The 18,202-nt window shown below is 38.0% G+C and overlaps 1 protein-coding gene across 4 annotated transcripts in view; it reads right to left on the bottom strand.

The window, feature by feature from the left end:
- The window catches only part of ANO4 (anoctamin 4), a 181,188-nt gene that overhangs the window by 39,044 nt on the left and 123,942 nt on the right, over positions 1 to 18,202 (bottom strand). For all 4 annotated transcript variants that reach the window (XM_071800515.1, XM_071800519.1, XM_071800524.1 and 1 more), the window contains 6 exons: positions 14,253 to 14,359; positions 12,312 to 12,367; positions 11,688 to 11,809; positions 5,124 to 5,258; positions 4,287 to 4,383; positions 3,699 to 3,759 (listed from right to left, as the gene is read on the bottom strand). In XM_071800515.1, coding sequence (XP_071656616.1) covers positions 3,699 to 3,759; positions 4,287 to 4,383; positions 5,124 to 5,258; positions 11,688 to 11,809; positions 12,312 to 12,367; positions 14,253 to 14,359 — 578 coding nt within the window. The remainder of the gene's footprint in view (positions 1 to 3,698; positions 3,760 to 4,286; positions 4,384 to 5,123; positions 5,259 to 11,687; positions 11,810 to 12,311; positions 12,368 to 14,252; positions 14,360 to 18,202) is intronic.

Raw genomic sequence — 18,202 nt, 5'->3', positions numbered from 1 at the left:
TAACATCTGTCAGAGTAAGTATGTGCAGTTCCTGAAGTTTTTTAGAAAGCTATTTTCAAGTTGTTAAGTAGCAAATAGGATGATATGCACAGTGCTGTTTTAGCTTTTACTATACTACACTTTTCTCCCACTATCCAGGTCAGTATGCATTTTTCCCTAGCTAGATATTTTTAAATGTGCTATAAATAATCATCTTTGATTGATTCACTGTACTACTGGGGTCTCCTAAATAGTACTGCATTTTGAAATCTCTTTGCTTCTTTTCTAGTCAAGTGATTGCTAATACCCTATATCGCACTTTAGCATTCTTTTCTGACTTTGACAGCTCGACACGACATAGTTGTACTTATCATTCTCCAATTTCCAATTGATATGTTTAAACAAGATGCAGGGTATTCTCAAAAAAATCCTGCTTGGAGTTCTGAATTTCTCATTGGCCTTAACTCCCAGGTCTTTTGCTAACTTTTTCTATAATATGCTTGCCCTGCTTCAGAGCTTAGTCGTCAACATCCACTTGTACAGACATCTATCTTAACATCATTTCCTCAGATGCTTTTGAAATACATTTTGATCTTATTCTGTATGGCAAATGGCCTCTTGAAGAAAATAGCTCAATCCTGAACTTGTCTCAGAAATCCTCTCCCTATTGTATTTCAGAACATCATTTAATATATCCATCCTGACTACTGGAATATATTCTGGATACCAGGAATATTGTTAAAGAACCTCCTTAAATTCTGTATCCTCAGAGAGCAGATCAATGCAAATGTTTTACGCTAGAGGCAAGGTTTGAAGGAAAGTAATAGATTTTAATAGACTAACTGATATATGTAGAAAAAAATGTTTTATGTTGGCATTTCTTATTGCTTGAAAAAAGTGTTAAATTCTTCATACCAAGCCTTTTTTTCCCACCTCAACTTTCCCTTTCAGCAAGTTCTTTAAAGCTACTTCTTTTATCAAAGGAAACATGCTTCTAGGTAGACAAGAAGAAATTTCAAAAAGGACTTATCTTGTGTCACTTAGTCCCCCAAAGAGACAGAGAAACTATCATCAGCCTACCTTGTCTCTAGCAAAGTATTAGAAGTGATAAGCAGCTAGACTCTCCTATCAGACAGTTACAGAACTTTGCTACTGAGCTTCAGGAAACATCTCGACAATGAAGTCTTTGCACTAACTTTTCCCAGTACTTCAACTGGAAAAGCAAATGCTACAATTCCATCTGGCTTTACAACAAAATACTAGGAGTCAACTGATAATTAAATTTACCTAGTTTTTTATCTGGGAATAACTCTTTTCTTTTTAAGATGCTAGCGTCTGTCAAACCTTATCATCTAGAAGGCTGAACTTTCCACAGCCAATTTGTCATGCACTTGCCAGTTATTTCATGCTGACAGAAAAAACATTTCCACAATCAAACTGCTATCATTGTTTCCTCTCTTCATGTACGATTTACTGAGATGATGGTAATGCCTGCATGGTTACCTGAGTGAGGGACTCCCCTTACCTAGAGCTGCTTTCCCTGCAGTCCTGGTTCTGGGCAGTGCTAACACACAGGAGGAATGCTGTGAGTGCAGCTCTTTCCTGAAAGTAGTGCTAGCATTAAGGAGGAATAAAAGCACTGGTGCAAAAAGCTGCATTCCAAAGACATGCCCACCATCAGTTAGGAATAGTGACATAAATGTTCAGGAACACTAACCCGTTAGTTTTCCTAGCTCAGGGGGAAGTTCCTGCCTCTAAACTGTCTCGGAAATTCTCAACGTCAATAGAGTACATCTATAAAGAAGTTGGAAAAGCTGAGTGAACATTGTCTAAAAAATCTTTATGGTTTAGAAATTTTTGGTGATTCTCATCTCTGGTGTGGCTCTAAAAAAAGCTGAAATGCCAAGGAAAAACATAAGGTCTGTACGATCTGTGGATTTTTTTCCTTAATGTAATTTGTGATATTTATACTGTCAAAATGTGTGCTAGTTTGACTGAAAACGGGCTAAATTTCTTCGTGCACTTAGAAGTCTTTCTTTTTCATAGCTAGCATGCTCATTATTTGGACTTAGTTTGAGAAAAAGAAATAACACCCCAGCACAGAGCTAATGTTTTTAATTGCTCTGATCTGACAGCCAACCACATTCTAAGCACTCTTCCCACAGGTGTGGGGCTTCGAGAAGGGGGGACATGGATGGGGCAGAGCTTGACTGACATCCAGACTGATCAATGAAAGTATTCCATCTCATTAGAGTCATGCTTATTATTTAAGGCAAGTGGGGCCTTTCTCTCTCGCTGGGGGACTTTTGGTACGGGATGTTTAGTTTGACTTTTTGCGAATTTGCAGAGGCCTCTGAGCCTCTCTGCCTTTTTCCTTTTTTCATCTTTTTGGGACTGGGGTGTGGCTTCCTGGGACTGGCTGCTCAGCATGATTGTGAGGAATGGCCTTGAGTATCTTTTATTTCTATTTTTATATACATATATGTACATATATACTTATATATATATATATTTACTAGTAGTGTATTAGTATTAGTGTATTATTATTCTGTTATTTTATTAAACTGTGTTTTCCTCAATCCAAGTTTCTCCCTTCCCTTCCAACTTTGTCCCCTTTTGAGGGGGAAGGGGGGAAGGAGAGCAGGTGAGTGAGCGGGTACCATGGTTATATTACTAGCTTGGGTTAAACCACAACAATATGATATGAAATGCCATGAATAGGATTGATTGGCATATGACCAAATTTGAGGAGTTAACTAAGACAAAACTGTAGTTTTGGAGGAAGGAACTGAGACAGACCAGTAGGCTAGTCTACGTTGTCCTCCTGATGGCTCTGATATTGCCTCCTGGATATCTCTTGTGGCTCAGTAAAGAGATTTGCAGTTTAAAATGGAGATTATAAGAACTACTTGGACACCTTTTAAAACCAGTTGGAGCTGTGTGAGTAAGAACAGGAGAACAATGGCTAAATCAGGATAGCTCAAGCACCCAGAGCTGTGAGATGGATGCCATTTTTAAGGCCCAACATTAAGCCATTTTCTAAAGGTGTTAACCTCCTCTCAGAATGGCATTGTAGCAGGTAGGAGCCTGGGCCTGCTCAGGGCATGTTTGAAAGATGTTATATGCTGCCAGAAACTATTGTTTCCTCTTGCCTTCAGTTCTGCTTACAAGACCACAATATGAAAAACAGTTGAGCCAGAAATAGAACCGTCCTATGGGCAAAATTCAGCTTCTATGGCAACAGCTAGACCACTCTCAGATCAATTTGCCATTCAACTAAATATTCCATTTATTTCATCAGTTTACTTCAATTACAGCCAGCTTACATGTACTTAAGCTTTACTGCCTTTTTGCAAAGTGGGACAAAATAATACACTATCTAATTTTAATACAGACACTAAACTGAGCTGTCCTAAGCTAAAAGAAGCTCTGAACAGTAACAGAGAAAGGCCTCAGTGCCAACAGGTTGAAAACCAGTTATAACTATCTCCATGGACACTACATGCTGCATTCATGTTTTTCTTTTCATTAAAAGCATTATAATGGAGAAACCTGATTTCAACCACTTCCAGCTTCCTTTTGCAGAAACAGAGAATAATCCCTATTTTTGTTTTCTCAATGTCTGAAAAGAGTATGCCAGAAATTTCAAAGGCCTATATTGTATCACAATCTTTAAGAAAAAGGTTGTTCAATTACTTAATATCAAACCAAAAACTTACCCCACACTGCCATGAAAACAGCAAAAAAGACAGTAGCTCCATTGTCAAAAAGGTGAGTTACCTGAGGGATATATTAATAATGTGATCAATTCGTGATAATAAGGCTTTATTTTTTATTTTCACCCAATAAAATGAATGTGATCATGAGTGCAGCTGGCCTGACAATTCTGAGGATCCTTCCCTTGGCATGTGATATGCACCTGTCAATTGACAGGACTATTTGCCAGTCTAGACTGGGACTTACCCCTGCCAACACGAGGTGTGAGCACCGTTTTGGACCCAAAGCATTCATTTTATAGAGCCACGTACAAAGGGTGGATGATAAGATAAAGGTTGACGCCAAGGACAGTGTAGCACATGCATCTAGGACACAACCTCTGGGACTGCTGAATCTCTAAGTGCAAACTGCATTCAAATGTTTTACAGGCCAAACTAAGTCTTGGAAAAAGACAATGGATGTTAATATTGGCTGAACTTGAACTGTCCTTTCATGATTTTATTTACCCAAGCTCACTGAAGACAAATGCAAAAGGTAAAATCAATGCTTTTATCAGGAAAGCATTTCTACTTGCATAGTTTAAGACATACCTTGGCATAAACGCAGCTGTCTGACAACCTCATGAAGGGACAGTATTTATCACATATAGGACACATTATGATATCTGTAGCTTGGCAGACTTCTTTACTGGAAAAACAGAAAATATAAAAATGACCAGTCTGATGCACAACAATCATTCTAAAAATGAATTTATAAGTTTCACTAATATTCAGTTACTTATTGAACAATACTGGTTCTGTAACTGAACACAAGATGTTCATAATGCCATGTATACAATTAGTATCTGTTGACTGTCTAAGATATGAGAGTTACAGATATAACTACAGAGAGGGCCAGCCTAGCAGTACCTCTTCATGATTTCTAGCTTCCCCCTGAGTCAGAAGTGACCTTTTGTAGGAGGAGGATGAGGATGATTGCGATGAAGTTAGACTTATTCCTGTGGCTTAAGTGTGCAAGAACATAGAGATGCAGCACTCAGCAGAATGTCCAGGTGGTTCTTCATCTGATGAATTCTCCTCTGCAGTGAAGCTTTGTGAAAGGCCTTTAAGAAAGTGAAAAATTCCCCATTCTTCTGCTGGCCTATTACAAGAGTAATGAAGAAACCCTATGTTTTCCCTTCTCCATGCTAAGTTGCCAGCACCATCAGCAACTGGAGCTGGGCAGGAAACGATGCCTCCCTTCCCAATTCAGGAGCACAAAGCAAGGGAAGCTCAATACTGGGTACTTTGTGAGAACCAGGCACAGTCTTCTCCTGAGTATTCGTTCAACAGTTCAAAATGAAACATTTAACAATTCATATGAAGACCTCTTAAGTTATTCATAGTAACCCACAGCTGTAATTTCCCTTATAAAAGTGCCCACATTACCTGACTTGGCAGTGGTTCAAAGTAGTGACTCCGTACAAAAAGACAAATAGTCCAATGAAGGCAGCTGGGAAGAGCATCCCTGTGTACCAGCCTAACCAGGCAAAGTACAGCCCAATTTTCTCACCAAAGTACCGTCTGTTTTAAAATACAACACAGCACAGTTACCTGCTAATTAGAATAAATGTGATTAATCTTGCATGTTAATAGAAAACAAATATTTCTATCATATATGAAGAGTAAATTAGAGAGTAGTGTCAGAATTTCCTGAAGGAAAAGTCGGCAACTAGGCTTTTAAATCACGCTGCTTCACGAATTAACTTAAAAATTAATTTAAAAATTCACTAACCAGTTTATGATGAGATGATGGGAGACCTCAAGAAGGAAATACTGAGTTAATTTTAAAAAGCTAGGTATATGTATTTGTGAAATAGATGGCTTTTTTCCCTTTTGGCTGTATAACTGTACTTCCCAAATACTTGCATTGAAATGATTTTCAACCCTAAAACTGGCATAACAGCAAAAACTATTTGAAACCAAATTATTTCTAGGAAGCTAATTAACCAGGGGTTATTCTTCAATCTGGTTTATATTCATTTTAGTATTTCTTTTCTTAGCTCAGTTCCTGGAAAACTAGTCTCATGATTCTACCACAGGTGGAATGTAAAGTGCAAGTGAGGTCAAACAAATATCTTTATGTACCATCTTGCACTGATTTGATGAAAGCAGTCTGAATTAATCCTAAATTGTTAGCTATATTTCTTAAAATCTAATAGCAAAGTGGCCAGGAAGCTCCTATTTGCTACATATTCATTAACATTTTTCCTCCTCCCAAAACCAAGCAAACCTTTATTTATGTGTTAAAGAATACATCAAGCACACAAAAAAATGTGCTGAACTCATCAGCATAGGAGCAGACTCATGCATTGTCCTGTGTTTGATGGTCTTGTGCACAGCAGGCTGATGATCAGATTAGACTGCTTTACAAATCAATATGCAATTATCATGATTACAATGAAGGTTTTAGAAGATTATTTGCAAGATTAAAGAATGAGCCAAGATGATATTCTTGCACTTCAGAGACTTTGCAGACAACTTAAACTTGCATATCAACTGAATTTGAGAATAGCTGCTGATGAAAACCCACTTTTATGCTAATGATGCAACTTCTGATCTGTCCAGAGACAAAAAATGTGGTAAGGCAGCACTGCTGTTTCCTTTATGCTAGCAGAAAACATCTTTGGTCAAACTTTCACAGTGAGGAGGAAAAGACCTATAATGCATTCTAGGAGTGGAAGCAGTGGAGAAGAGAAAGGAATATTTGGTCTGGAATGGACAAAATCATCAGTTTTCAAATGGATATAAAAAAATTCCAGTGTGAGCAATATCTGTCTGGGCTGAGCTCATGCACTGCTGAATGATACCAACCTACACTGATTAATATCTTTTGAGCTTACTGGCTCTGTATGAGAAGCCAAATATTGTCACGTTGTTTTTATTCTTCTGTCATTCAACAGAGACTCAAATTTACAGGTAAAAGAGTTGCAGTGAGCTAACAATAATACACTCAGTTCTGACAAGGGCAGCAGGTCTGATTGTAAAAAGACACACTGGAAACTGCTTTTTGAGCCCTGACTTTAGAGTGGCAGCGAACGATTTGGCCTAATTATTTTCCTGATACCTAGGATGTCAAGCTGTGCCTGCTCCCCTGAAAAGGCAAGTTCACATTGTGAGCTTGCTTCCACTGGATATTTATGACCTGTTTTTCTCTATGTACCTAGTTCAAAGTACTGAAGTAAACCTAACATCAAGATTAATTCTTTTATTTCATCCCCTACATTCAAGGATTAATGCTACCTTGTTCCACCTCTATAGCCAACAAACATTCATGACAAACTTCATCTCCTCTCCCATTGACCCCTTCCATCTAACAGCATAAATCATAATAGTCTTTTTTAATCTAGAGTCGAATCTTCATCCTAGGTGAAGACCTAAGCAATGTTCAGTGTATGCATAAAGAAGAATGGACATGATGGCAAGCAACTCAATTCTCTGCAATGTATGGAAAAGACATCTAAGGCCATTTGTGAGCCTGGTTTCAAAAATAAGTGTAGGATGTTGACATAACTTTGGTACATATTGGTTTAGATACGGACAAACAGCCTTGATCTTTCACTATTTTCCTTTGTTTCACAGCTTGTATTCCACAGGCTGTACTACAGTAATTTGCATCAGAATCAAGTTAACATTTCATTTCTTCTGGTCCTGTAGCTAGCATATTTTATGTCTAAGCCTCTGCTCAGATACCACTAGGTCGAGTGCTATAGAAACAAACTATGGCAGTAACAAAGTGTTTGGAGTCCTTCTTAAGTGACATATTCAGAGCAGTTCCACATTTACTCCAATCCATAATTGGTTTATCCTGAACCATCAAGACCCTTAGGAGATGAAGATGGTTTAGAGATACCTTTGCCATTTTTTCCCTTCGAGTTGCATCAAATATGAAGAAGAAGCTCTTTGTTTCAACCCTGTGACTATATATAGGACAGAAATTTCGTATAGCTCTCCACAGCAAAGGCAGTTCTCCTACCTGCCTGTTGGCACTTTAGCCAGAACTCAGTATTGTACATGAAGAATTTCAGGGATTTTTTTTCTAGGGTGAATCATTGTGCATTATTAATAACTAAATTTCACCTGTTATCACTCTGCTCATTGAAGGCCTCTTTGAAATTTTCCAGCATTGATAACATTTGCATTTTTGTTAACTTTGCTAACTTAGTACCATATAATTTTTAAGATTATTAATAAGAACAGAAAAAATGTTTTGTGTCTTTGATGGTTCTCCCCCAGAAATTTTTCTCTGCAACTAACCTAAAAAGCAGAGATTTAAAAGATACCCAAGCATCTACTATTAGTAGAATAATCCATCTCTCCTATCATCATACATGCTATACCATTAGAATAATAATAATTTCAGCTTCTCAGTTTTATGCTAGCATGTATACTAACTCTCCAATATAATCTACCTTAATGGTGAACCGTCTCTTACCTCATTCCAATGGTAGAACTACCACTGGCTTAACTGGGACAAGATTCCAATCTCAGTGTTTATGAATAAGACACATTTTTGAAAACTATTCAGCTAACAAAGTCTGATTTCAGACCCATAAAATGTGATACTGGATTCTTCTGTGTTTAATTACCTTCATTATGTAATCTTTTGCTTTCAGGATGCCTAGAAGGAAGTCATGGAGATAGAATATTGACAGGTTTGAACTCAACCCCAGAACCTACCTATCTTCATTAATCCTTTTGTAGGTCAGAATGAAATCCTATACAGAACTTTTTACATCACAGAAATAAGTTGTGAGGGACCTAGAGATTTCCAACAGGCATTTTGGACACATGAAGCTCTCATGTGATGTCAGGAGCAACCTGGTGGGGCTTGATAGGAGATTGAAAGGGAGTTGACAGCTTGCAACAAGTAATTTAATATAAATGTGGAGTGAAATGCAAATTACTCAGGCATTACTTTCACTTTTGGGTTCATTTAGGCAGCTTTACAATCACCTTATAAGTATAGTTTTCTCCCTGCCTTTTTGTTCTGTAAATAATGTACACGAGCATCAGCAGGAGCGATCAGTGCACAGCTTAGAGGGAAGCAGCAATGCACAGAAGTGTGAAGGCAGTGATGCAAAGGCTCCAGGAATCCCTTTCAAATGCTTCCATTGATTTACATGGTCCCAGAATATATAAATATAGTAAGTCGTCCCTCTTTCCAATTGCTATGAATTCTAAGGATCTCAAATTATTCTTGTAAACTAACTATGGATACTAAATTTCAACATAAGTGTAACTGAAGTCATGGTACCACATCTGTTGATTAATAAGAGTGCCTTCTGCAATTGTGCCAATTCTGCGCCTTCATACTATCACGTTTCAAAGCTGAGTGAAAGTAGAATCATGCAATTCCCCTCAAATGACTTTTTCTCATTTTCTTCTAGTGACTAGTATCTCCATAACAGCCAGCTGTTGAGATTAAATCACATCTGGGAGGTACCAAATTGACAGCACTGGAGATGTAAGGAATCATTTTAACATCTAAGGAAAAAATAAAATAGCGCCAAAATATGAACAATTTAACTTACCGCTGTGGCAACTTGTCTTTAAGGTGGAAATATTATATGTATTAATGAGATAATTATATTATCTACATCTAATTTACTCCTTAGCCTTTCTAAAGTATATAGTAAAGAGGAATGTCAGCTAGTTCTGGACAGATATCTGTGGAAGAATTAACATCCATCTACTCCTTTTGTACAGATGGCAACACTACTCCCTTCAAGCACACCCAACGTAGTTGTTGGTATGGGGAAAAAAAAAATAAAGTTGTTCGTGCTGCAGAACTGGTACTAAAAAAGCTTCTATTTAAAGCATGCACACTGAGATACTTCTGAGTGAAATGAACAACAGGTCTTGCTGGTGTTGTCAGCTCTTCAGAGAAAAATCTCCGGCTCACCAGACACGTGAGCTGCTGAGAGTGGCAGCAGACAGGAAATATTTGGCAGGAGCTAAGGAAATGCAAAGGATCTAGCATCTGTGAAGTGAGAAGAAAAAGGCATTCCCTCCCCTTTCCCTTCACCCCTCCTTCAGTGAATTCATCACAGACATGAGTGCACTCCAGGCAGCAAACGGCTGTGCTGGGGCTGCAGCTTTGAGCCCTGCGGAGCTGGATGGGTACCAGGGCTCTTGCTGCTGTGAATCCCCAAGGAGCCCCACATCCCCACTGCCCCTCTCCTCTTTGAGTAAACATCTACTCTGAACCACCACAGGACACTCATGATCTCATCTAGGGGGTGACTGTTTTTCTCCTTTTGTAAAATAGCTGTGGCAAAATCCATGGATGTCACTGTCTGGTGAAAAGCTGAAGCATCATACAAAATCTTAAATGTTCAACCCAGGCTGCTCAAGAAGACTGCTACCGAGGTCCAAAACAATGATGCGTCTAACCTTGCTCATTCTGTTACCATTTATTCTCATACTTAAAAAACCTTTGAGATGCTCGATTGTTCATAGTCATAAACCAAATTAAAGCAGACCCCAGATACTGGCTCAGCAGCACTTTCATAAACAAGTAATGTTGATGAAGAACAGTAGCCTTGAGCACCATGGGCAAATAATTAAAAAACATTATAGAGAGAAATTGTTTATACCGTGACATTAATATCTTATTGTATGCTGGCAAATTGAAAATAGAAACCTTCAGTGTAAGTGTTGGCTACTCTGCAAATTAGCTATTTCCTTAGAGTAATTTCACAAAAATTCCATATTTCTTTCCAGGCCAGTGTATTTAAAAAGAAATAAGCAACTTTAAATTATGAGGTACAAATAGATTTATTTGTTTTCAAAAGCATTTTAAAAATTACATGACTTGGTAATTTTTTTTTTTAATTGTATTCCTCTGTGAACTTTTTCTCCATGGAAATTGAATACCTCCTGTTTTATGAAATGGGTGGGTTTTTACGTGGCCTTAATCAGTGACACTGTCTGTCTCCAGGGCCACCCTCTACAAATCTTTCATCTGGAAACAATTTTGAGAATCAATAAAAGCAAAGGTTTCTATCAGTTACAGGACTTCTAAAAGGGGAAATTAATATGCTGGACCAATTGCATGGTCTGTATGACCCTTCCTAATGGCCAATGTATCGATATTTCAGTGATCCAAGTACATCTTACAGACTTTATTAATAGGCCCTTCTACATTCATAGCCCTCTCTTCAAGTAGAAAAAGGCCATTAATGCCTAATAATAGTTCTGCCAACACAATCAGTAAAGACTCTGGCATAAAAATGCATAAAAATATGTAATCCTCTATTAACACAAGCAAGCCTATTTTAAAACATTATTTAAAAGGGATATAAGAATTTGGAGTCACATCTTAGCTTTCTCAGTGTTTCTTCTGTGCAGGCTGCTTCCCAGATGAATACAGATCCAGCCTGTGGTGATGTAGCTGGGCTGAGTTTAAGGGAGGTGGTACAGGAAAGGCTTCCACCCATTTACCACTAGTGCTGCTGAACACAGTAACATATTCAGTGACTGTAAACTCTGCTCCTTGCCATTTGTAAGCATCACTAAACTTCATCCAGGACTACTCCTGTGGCTCCTTTTTGGAAAAAAAGAAGATGATCTAGTTCATGAGAGCCTGCTTTTCACCAAAGACATGTTTTGAAGGGGAAGAACTCCATAGGTGAATAGACATGCAACCAAGTCTACTTAGCCTCCACAGATTTCTCTCTTCCTTTTTTTCTCTCTTAAATATTCTGCAAACCCTTCAGAACTTAGAAGTTATGGTGCCAAGAAGCTCCAGAAGGAAACTTCATTCACTATCAACTCCTCCTACAAGCTCCTCTGTAGATACTTCTTTGAATGTAGTGGCAACATGAACAAAATGGATGAATTTTTAAAACCCACATGATTTAACTGAGCTTTTCATGGTTTTGTCAGAAGAGAGATAACCTATGCTCAAAGCATCTATAATGTGACACACTAAAAGCAGGAAAGTCTTACCTCACAAGATCCAGTGGCTGGTATTTATACCACACTCCCCAGGAGGCCCAGCACTCATAGAGCAAGTGTCTGTGGTTTTCTGCCCCGTGGGTTTTTATTGAATTCTTGCTTCTGTAACTACCCTAAAATACAAATATGGACATTAATGTACAACAGCTGCAAAAAAGAATACCTAAGAAATCTCTCTCACTAGCAGTATGGATAACACAATTTATGCAAACTTCATAATTATGCTCCAAAAGCTAAATATGACATTAAAAGGAGAATTTCTTCTGATTTCAGCAAGTTTTGAAATTATTCTTCCTAAGGAACTTATGACAAATGGTGTTCAAGGTTATAAACTGGACAATCTCAAAGAGAAAACCACAGCATGATCTTGTTCTGCTCTGAAAACATACGGATTTAACAAACACAAATACTTTTACAGAGCAGATCCAGAACAACTCTCCTTATTCATATATTTTTTTCAGGAAAAAAGAATCATTAAATGGGTGGGATATCAGAGGCAGACACAGAATGCAAAAGAGAGTAGTAACATAAATGAGACTGAGAATAAATGAGTACACGATTAAGAATTCATTCTGTGGGAAATGTCTGTTCAAAAAGAAAAACTGAGAAAATTACCTCATGAAGAGGAAATGCAGCTTCATAGGAGCCATTGCTGAGCAATCGATTCAGACCTAAAAGTCAAAAGTATCCAATTATTTACCGATAGGAGCAGAAAAACTTCCAAGTAAAAAGCAAAACACATTTTCATAATAAGCTGACTAAATCAAGTTTGAAGCCCATAGACAGTAAGAAGTACATGCAGCAAAACTAATCTTTTATAGATTTTGATGAACTAGGATATAATACAAGGAAAGACTTGTTCAAATATTAATCATAACCTATCATTTATTATGCTGGAGGTTTAAAAATTCATTTGTCAAATCTATCTTTAGCATAATTTCAGTGAAATCAGGGACCTCACACCAGGATTGAAGTTTGGCCCCATAAATTCTGGTCTAAGAAAGCTACTAAGATGAAAGGCTGTATTTCTTGGGAGCTGAAAACTTCAGGGAAGATCTTTATAATGGAAGCTCTTAATTTCCATATGATAACAATGTTGTAAAATATGTTTAGTTTATTCCTTATGAAAGCTGCTGGACTAATAGATAGAACAGAAATAAGACAGGCTGCAGTAGTACAAGACCCGAAAATAAATATACTTGAACCTCAACCAAAAGGACTACTATTTGGCACAAAAAAGTAATCATACACCCATTCAGTCAGGCCTTGTCCCTCTTTAATATAACCTCAAGAGAAATAATGAGTGATTGCTGAAACATGGGCACTTTTCACTTGGAAAGTCACCAAAATAGGACTAAACAACTCTCAGGCAATGCAAATCTAAATACTGGTACTGACAGTCTGAACAGACTGAGCCCTATTGACCAAGAGAAGAAGAGTCCTGATTCCTTTCCTAATTCACAGGGGAATGATAGCAGCAAGAAGGCAACAATGAGACGAATTAATTCAGCATAAGTAGTACTTCCAGTGACTGCATTAGTATTTGCTCTTACAAAGTCCCTGTCAGAAAAGCAAAACCTGTACAGCCAGGCCAGGCTTTTCTCTGCTCAGTGATCAATGCAAAGTTGTGGTCATGGTAGGTACCACACAAGTAGATATGTCAGGGAGCTTGAGGTTTTGAGGCAGGCAGGGACTGCAGGTGTGAGTGTTAGATGCAATGGCTGTATGCACCACATGAATTCTTCCCTTCTCTGGTCACTGCCACTCCTCTGGTCACTGCCGTTGCTCAGAGCTATCACTGCCCCCATCCCAGGAACCAAGGAAGGAACCAGTGAAGTTCTGGGATATTTCTCTACCTCTTGAGGAAGGATGTGATTTGAAAAGCAGAGAAATGAAACAGGCTGCAGAGTTTTATGGGGATTGCCTCTCCTTTTGTGAAGCCCCAGTCTCTATGTGGTACACAAGTGTCTGTATCACAAGACAGAAGAGGGCCACTGTTTTGTAATCCAGCTATCCTCTGTCACTGCCTACTCTCCTAAATCTGCACATGTGCTGCTTTAAAGGTCCACTCCACTCACTGTTTGAAAGTGATGCCACAGTTATACATGGCATCCTTTGCACTGGGGATGCCACTGAGATACAGAACCTTCCATCTCCCTTAGGGATCAACAGGTATCCAGGGAGAAGCCCCACAGGCTGAGATGTGCAGTAGCACAAGTTCTGCCATCCTCCTAAATATGTTTTTATGAAGCCTTTCTGCATGAGTCTATCTGCTTCTCCAGGGTCTTTCATCTGTACATATTTCTTGCTTAAGTCCATCTCTTTCCTTGCAGAGGTGGTGAATCCCATGTGGTGACATATGTGCCTGTGAAGGCAACCTGATATTACAAGGAAATGATTAGGTCTTCCAGGCAGTGCCCCTACAACAGCAGTGGATCAGATGTAAATAGCTCAAAACCAAGGTGATTAAAAAGGAGCTTAGAAAGCCTTTTTTTTTTTTTTTTTTTGTGGTGGGACTTAGCACTCATGTTTAAAAGCACATTGCTCAGCACTTACCAATTTTGTTTTTCCCTTCTTCGTATTTCACTCTTTGTAAGATATGGTGTACAATTCTGCTTCTTGTAGCATTATTGAAGAAAGTATCTTTGTTGTGTATGATGAAACTATGTAAAAACAAATAAAGGGCATCTCAGGAATATATAGTAGCATGTTTTAAGCAAATATTGAATTCCATTACTTCCTATAGTACACTAAAAATCTACAGTATGTGAGCAAGTGCAGGCAAGATTAAAGGACACCAGATTAAGTGACATGATTCACTGGATTAGATGATGTCAGTAACAGCGTTCATTCTCTTACAAAGAATTACATGGAGAAGTCTGGAGAAAGATCAAAGCTCTTTAAGCATTCATTATGATAAGTATCACTTTTAGATAATTCCCTGAAAACTACAAAATACTTGCACAAGAATTTGCATTTTATTTCTATTTCAGGCTTCTTTATTACACTTTACCATCAAGAGTCAGGTGGAAATATCTACTTAGTAAACTACTCTTACTGAAAATCAAATACTATGTTAGAAACAGAAAATATTATGTACTCCTATGTTTGGGCCTGGAAGCTAAAATAGTGTAGAAAATTAGCTTTCAGAAGCTAGTTATGGAGTTATGTATGAATGCAGGTTCAATAGTTTAGACAGAATTGTGATAATTCCAGGAAATTTTAAAAGTCACAAATGATATTGTATTGATTAGATTGTCTGCCGTAATATATTTTATATAGATTTCTGAATCTCAATACACATACTCAAGGAAAACAAGATATTTTAGCATATCATCATAATCACTGGAAAAATGCAAACAATATAAGTGTTTAGAAATACTGCTTCAACTTGTCAATTAAATACTGCTAAAGAATTCTTACAGTTGCTTGAGGTATGTAGGGCTGCAAGACACTATGAAAGTAATATAGACACTTGAATAAGCAGATAAGTAGATGGAGTTTCTGATTAAGTAGTCCTGTGTATATATTGAGGAAATGAAGTATTTTTAAAAATATGGTCCTTAGTAACTGTCTGGATACAAAGTTTCATATTTTTTAAAACATGTTGGATCGGAAGTAAAAATTTTTTTCTCCTTTATGTTGATGAGTAGCTCGGGAATTGAATAAACTGATAAACAAAATGGTAAAATCATAGAGATGTCCTAGAGAGACCAGCCTGTAGGACTGCACACTAGACAAATCTGACTTCAACAGAGACTATTTTAATAGGGAACTTGGCACGGATTTGTGTCACCTTCTCTTCTGCACAACATGGGATCTACTGCTCAGTTTTCCCCTCAGGCAATTTTACCCAAATCAAAACCCCTTTTTTGGAGAATGAATCATTACCCATGGGAAATGATACATTGCTTTGCACTTCCACAGTCATTTGGAAAAAAGATACAAGGAGTCCAAGTTCTGGACTCCATATACTCCCTCTCTATCATCAAAATTCTCTGCTGAATTTTCCATAGAAGAAAATCTATAAGTTCCGTATGTTAGGCTTCAAAGGTAGATAGTAAAAAAATTCCCAAAGCAAAGGTATAAAAACCAAGTTGCTCCAAGAGCACCATAATTAATGAAACGTGTTTTTCTAGAGGTTACTATCTCATGACTCCTTTCCCATTCCACTCCAGATCCCACAGGTAATTTCTGTGCCCACAGTCTACTCAGTACAGTACTTCTGGCTTCCTCCCACATCCCGACTATTCCCAAAGTCCTACACATGCCCCACAGTGCCTACAGAATGTGGTTTGACTGATGTATATTGGCTGACCATCATGTGTGTGCTGATTTACCAATGGGCTGCTGCCAAACAGCATATACAATTGGTGTGCACTGGCCACTGCCTTTTCTGTAGAGTCACAACTTGGCACCACTATTCCATTTCAAGGTGCTGATACTCGCAAAGTAAATACTACCGTGCTTGTCTTTTAGACAGCTACACCTGTACCAAATTTAGTTGAAAATAATCAGTATGTAAAGTAATAAGCAGTAGAAGGATTTTGACAAAAAGGAAATACGGTCATCACATAGGTCTTAATGCTCGAGGAAATTTGATAAAAAAACTCAGCCGAAACTCTGAAGCAGCTAGAACAGCATTATTTCCAGCTGAAGCTGGAGCTCTGTTTAGGCCATTTAAGTGGCAGCAGAAACAAACTGAAAGATGCTAGTAAACCAGAAATTAACAGTTAGCAGTTTTCTCACTTTGTTGCATTTTCTTTTAATGTCTTGACTTTCTAAGATCTCACATCCCAGATAGCATTGAATGAACTGTGGAGATGATAACTTATATCTTATTAAATCAAAACAGTACAGTAATTTTCACTCTAACTTAGCTATAAGTTATTGTAGGAGTTGATTGAGAACTGAATTACCTCATCTGGAAAACTAGAAACATTGATCCAGGTAACACCAATAGTGTTAATCTATCCTCCTTGTGATATAAGTTTATTTTGCCCATCTGTTATCATGACTATGTCATACTGCAACTACAAGTAGTTATTTCAACAGCCTTTCTAGACAAGAAAGTTAATATTTTTTTTTCTGCATTTAGTCACTTCCATTTTCATGAGTCAAATAAAAAAAAGGCAAAAATCAAACATTATGCAATCTTAAATAAGAAAGAAGAACTACTTGTTTAAACACTTTAGTAATTTGCATTCATTTGTAAACTTAGCAGTAGTGGTTTTACAGCTTTTGATCTCATGTGGCTGAGAAGGAACAACCAGATATGCCTGTGAAGCAGATGTCAACACCTCAGTATAGTAACTGCAATGAAGAACTCTACTTATTCTAGAGCTAGCTGAAGCAGTCCTAAAACACGTGTGAGTATAAGAGCTGCAGAGGTTCTGTCCTGCCTGTCCTTGTGCCAGTAAAATACATTTGAGGTCAGGAGAGAGACAGGAGAGTGAGAACTCACCATGACTAGAGTAGGCCAAGAACATGTCCTTCAGTGTTTTCCAACATAACTCATGGAGCCATGGATGCAGAAGAGCTGCTAGAGTTCACCAAAGGTGAAAAAGAAGTGGCAGAATGACTCCTCTTGATGTCCTGGACTATCGCTAACAATATAATTGTTTGGGGATGGAATTCCATGTGGTAAAGGTTGAGAATAAACCTCATTAATTTTTGAATATAAAAATCACAGTTGTTTGTTTGTTTGTTTTTTAAATATCAAATACGAAAATAATTTCTGTGAAATTGTCTGTGGAGTAGCCCCAGAAACAGCAGGATCACCATAACCAAGGGGGCAGGGAGCTCTGCTAGAGGAAATAAAAATAGGCAGACATGAATGGGAGGCATTGAAAGGTTAAGAATATCTCAAGTAGTTGTAACTATGTGTTAAAACATCCCACTTAGAGGTTGACATAAATAAGGACAATGCCAGGGAGGTTTCAATTAATCTCAAAAGCACAGGAGTTGCTCTTGTCAGGTAAGAATCATGCAGTTTGTTGTTCAACTTATCCCTTTCTATCATCACCCTTCTCTCCCATGATTTGTGGGCATTTCTCCCTACGCATTTTTTGTGCTCCAGGTTGTCTTCTTTCTCAATGTAGGCAGTAAATCCATATTCACAGAATAGCCATCAAGGCTATTTCATGGTCTACAGCAGGGATGTCCAACTCATTTTCACTGGGGGCCACATCAGCCTCACAGCTGCCTTCAAAGGGCTGAACATAATTTTAGGAGTGTATAAATGTAAGTACTCCTACAGGAGGCGAGGAGAAAGAGGAGAAAGACTTTATCAGTCTATGAAGAACATGACTCTTCAAATTTCAGTTCATAGGGACAGTGCTGAAAACATTTCCAAACTAAGTGTAGACAAACGTTCATCAGGTGTTACTGAGCTATAAACTGCATAAAGCAGAGGCTTTCCAGAGAGTTTTTTAACCCTTGTTGCTTCCAGATGGGATAGTTTCCTCAGCTGTTCTGTTTCTGCTGCCCTTGTTAGAATTTCTATA

Source organism: Patagioenas fasciata, chromosome 1 (genome assembly GCF_037038585.1).
Source record: "Patagioenas fasciata isolate bPatFas1 chromosome 1, bPatFas1.hap1, whole genome shotgun sequence".
NCBI classification, from domain to species: domain Eukaryota; kingdom Metazoa; phylum Chordata; class Aves; order Columbiformes; family Columbidae; genus Patagioenas; species Patagioenas fasciata.
The sequence above is the reverse complement of the archived record's forward strand: the minus strand, read 5'-3'. Positions and strand labels throughout refer to the sequence as shown.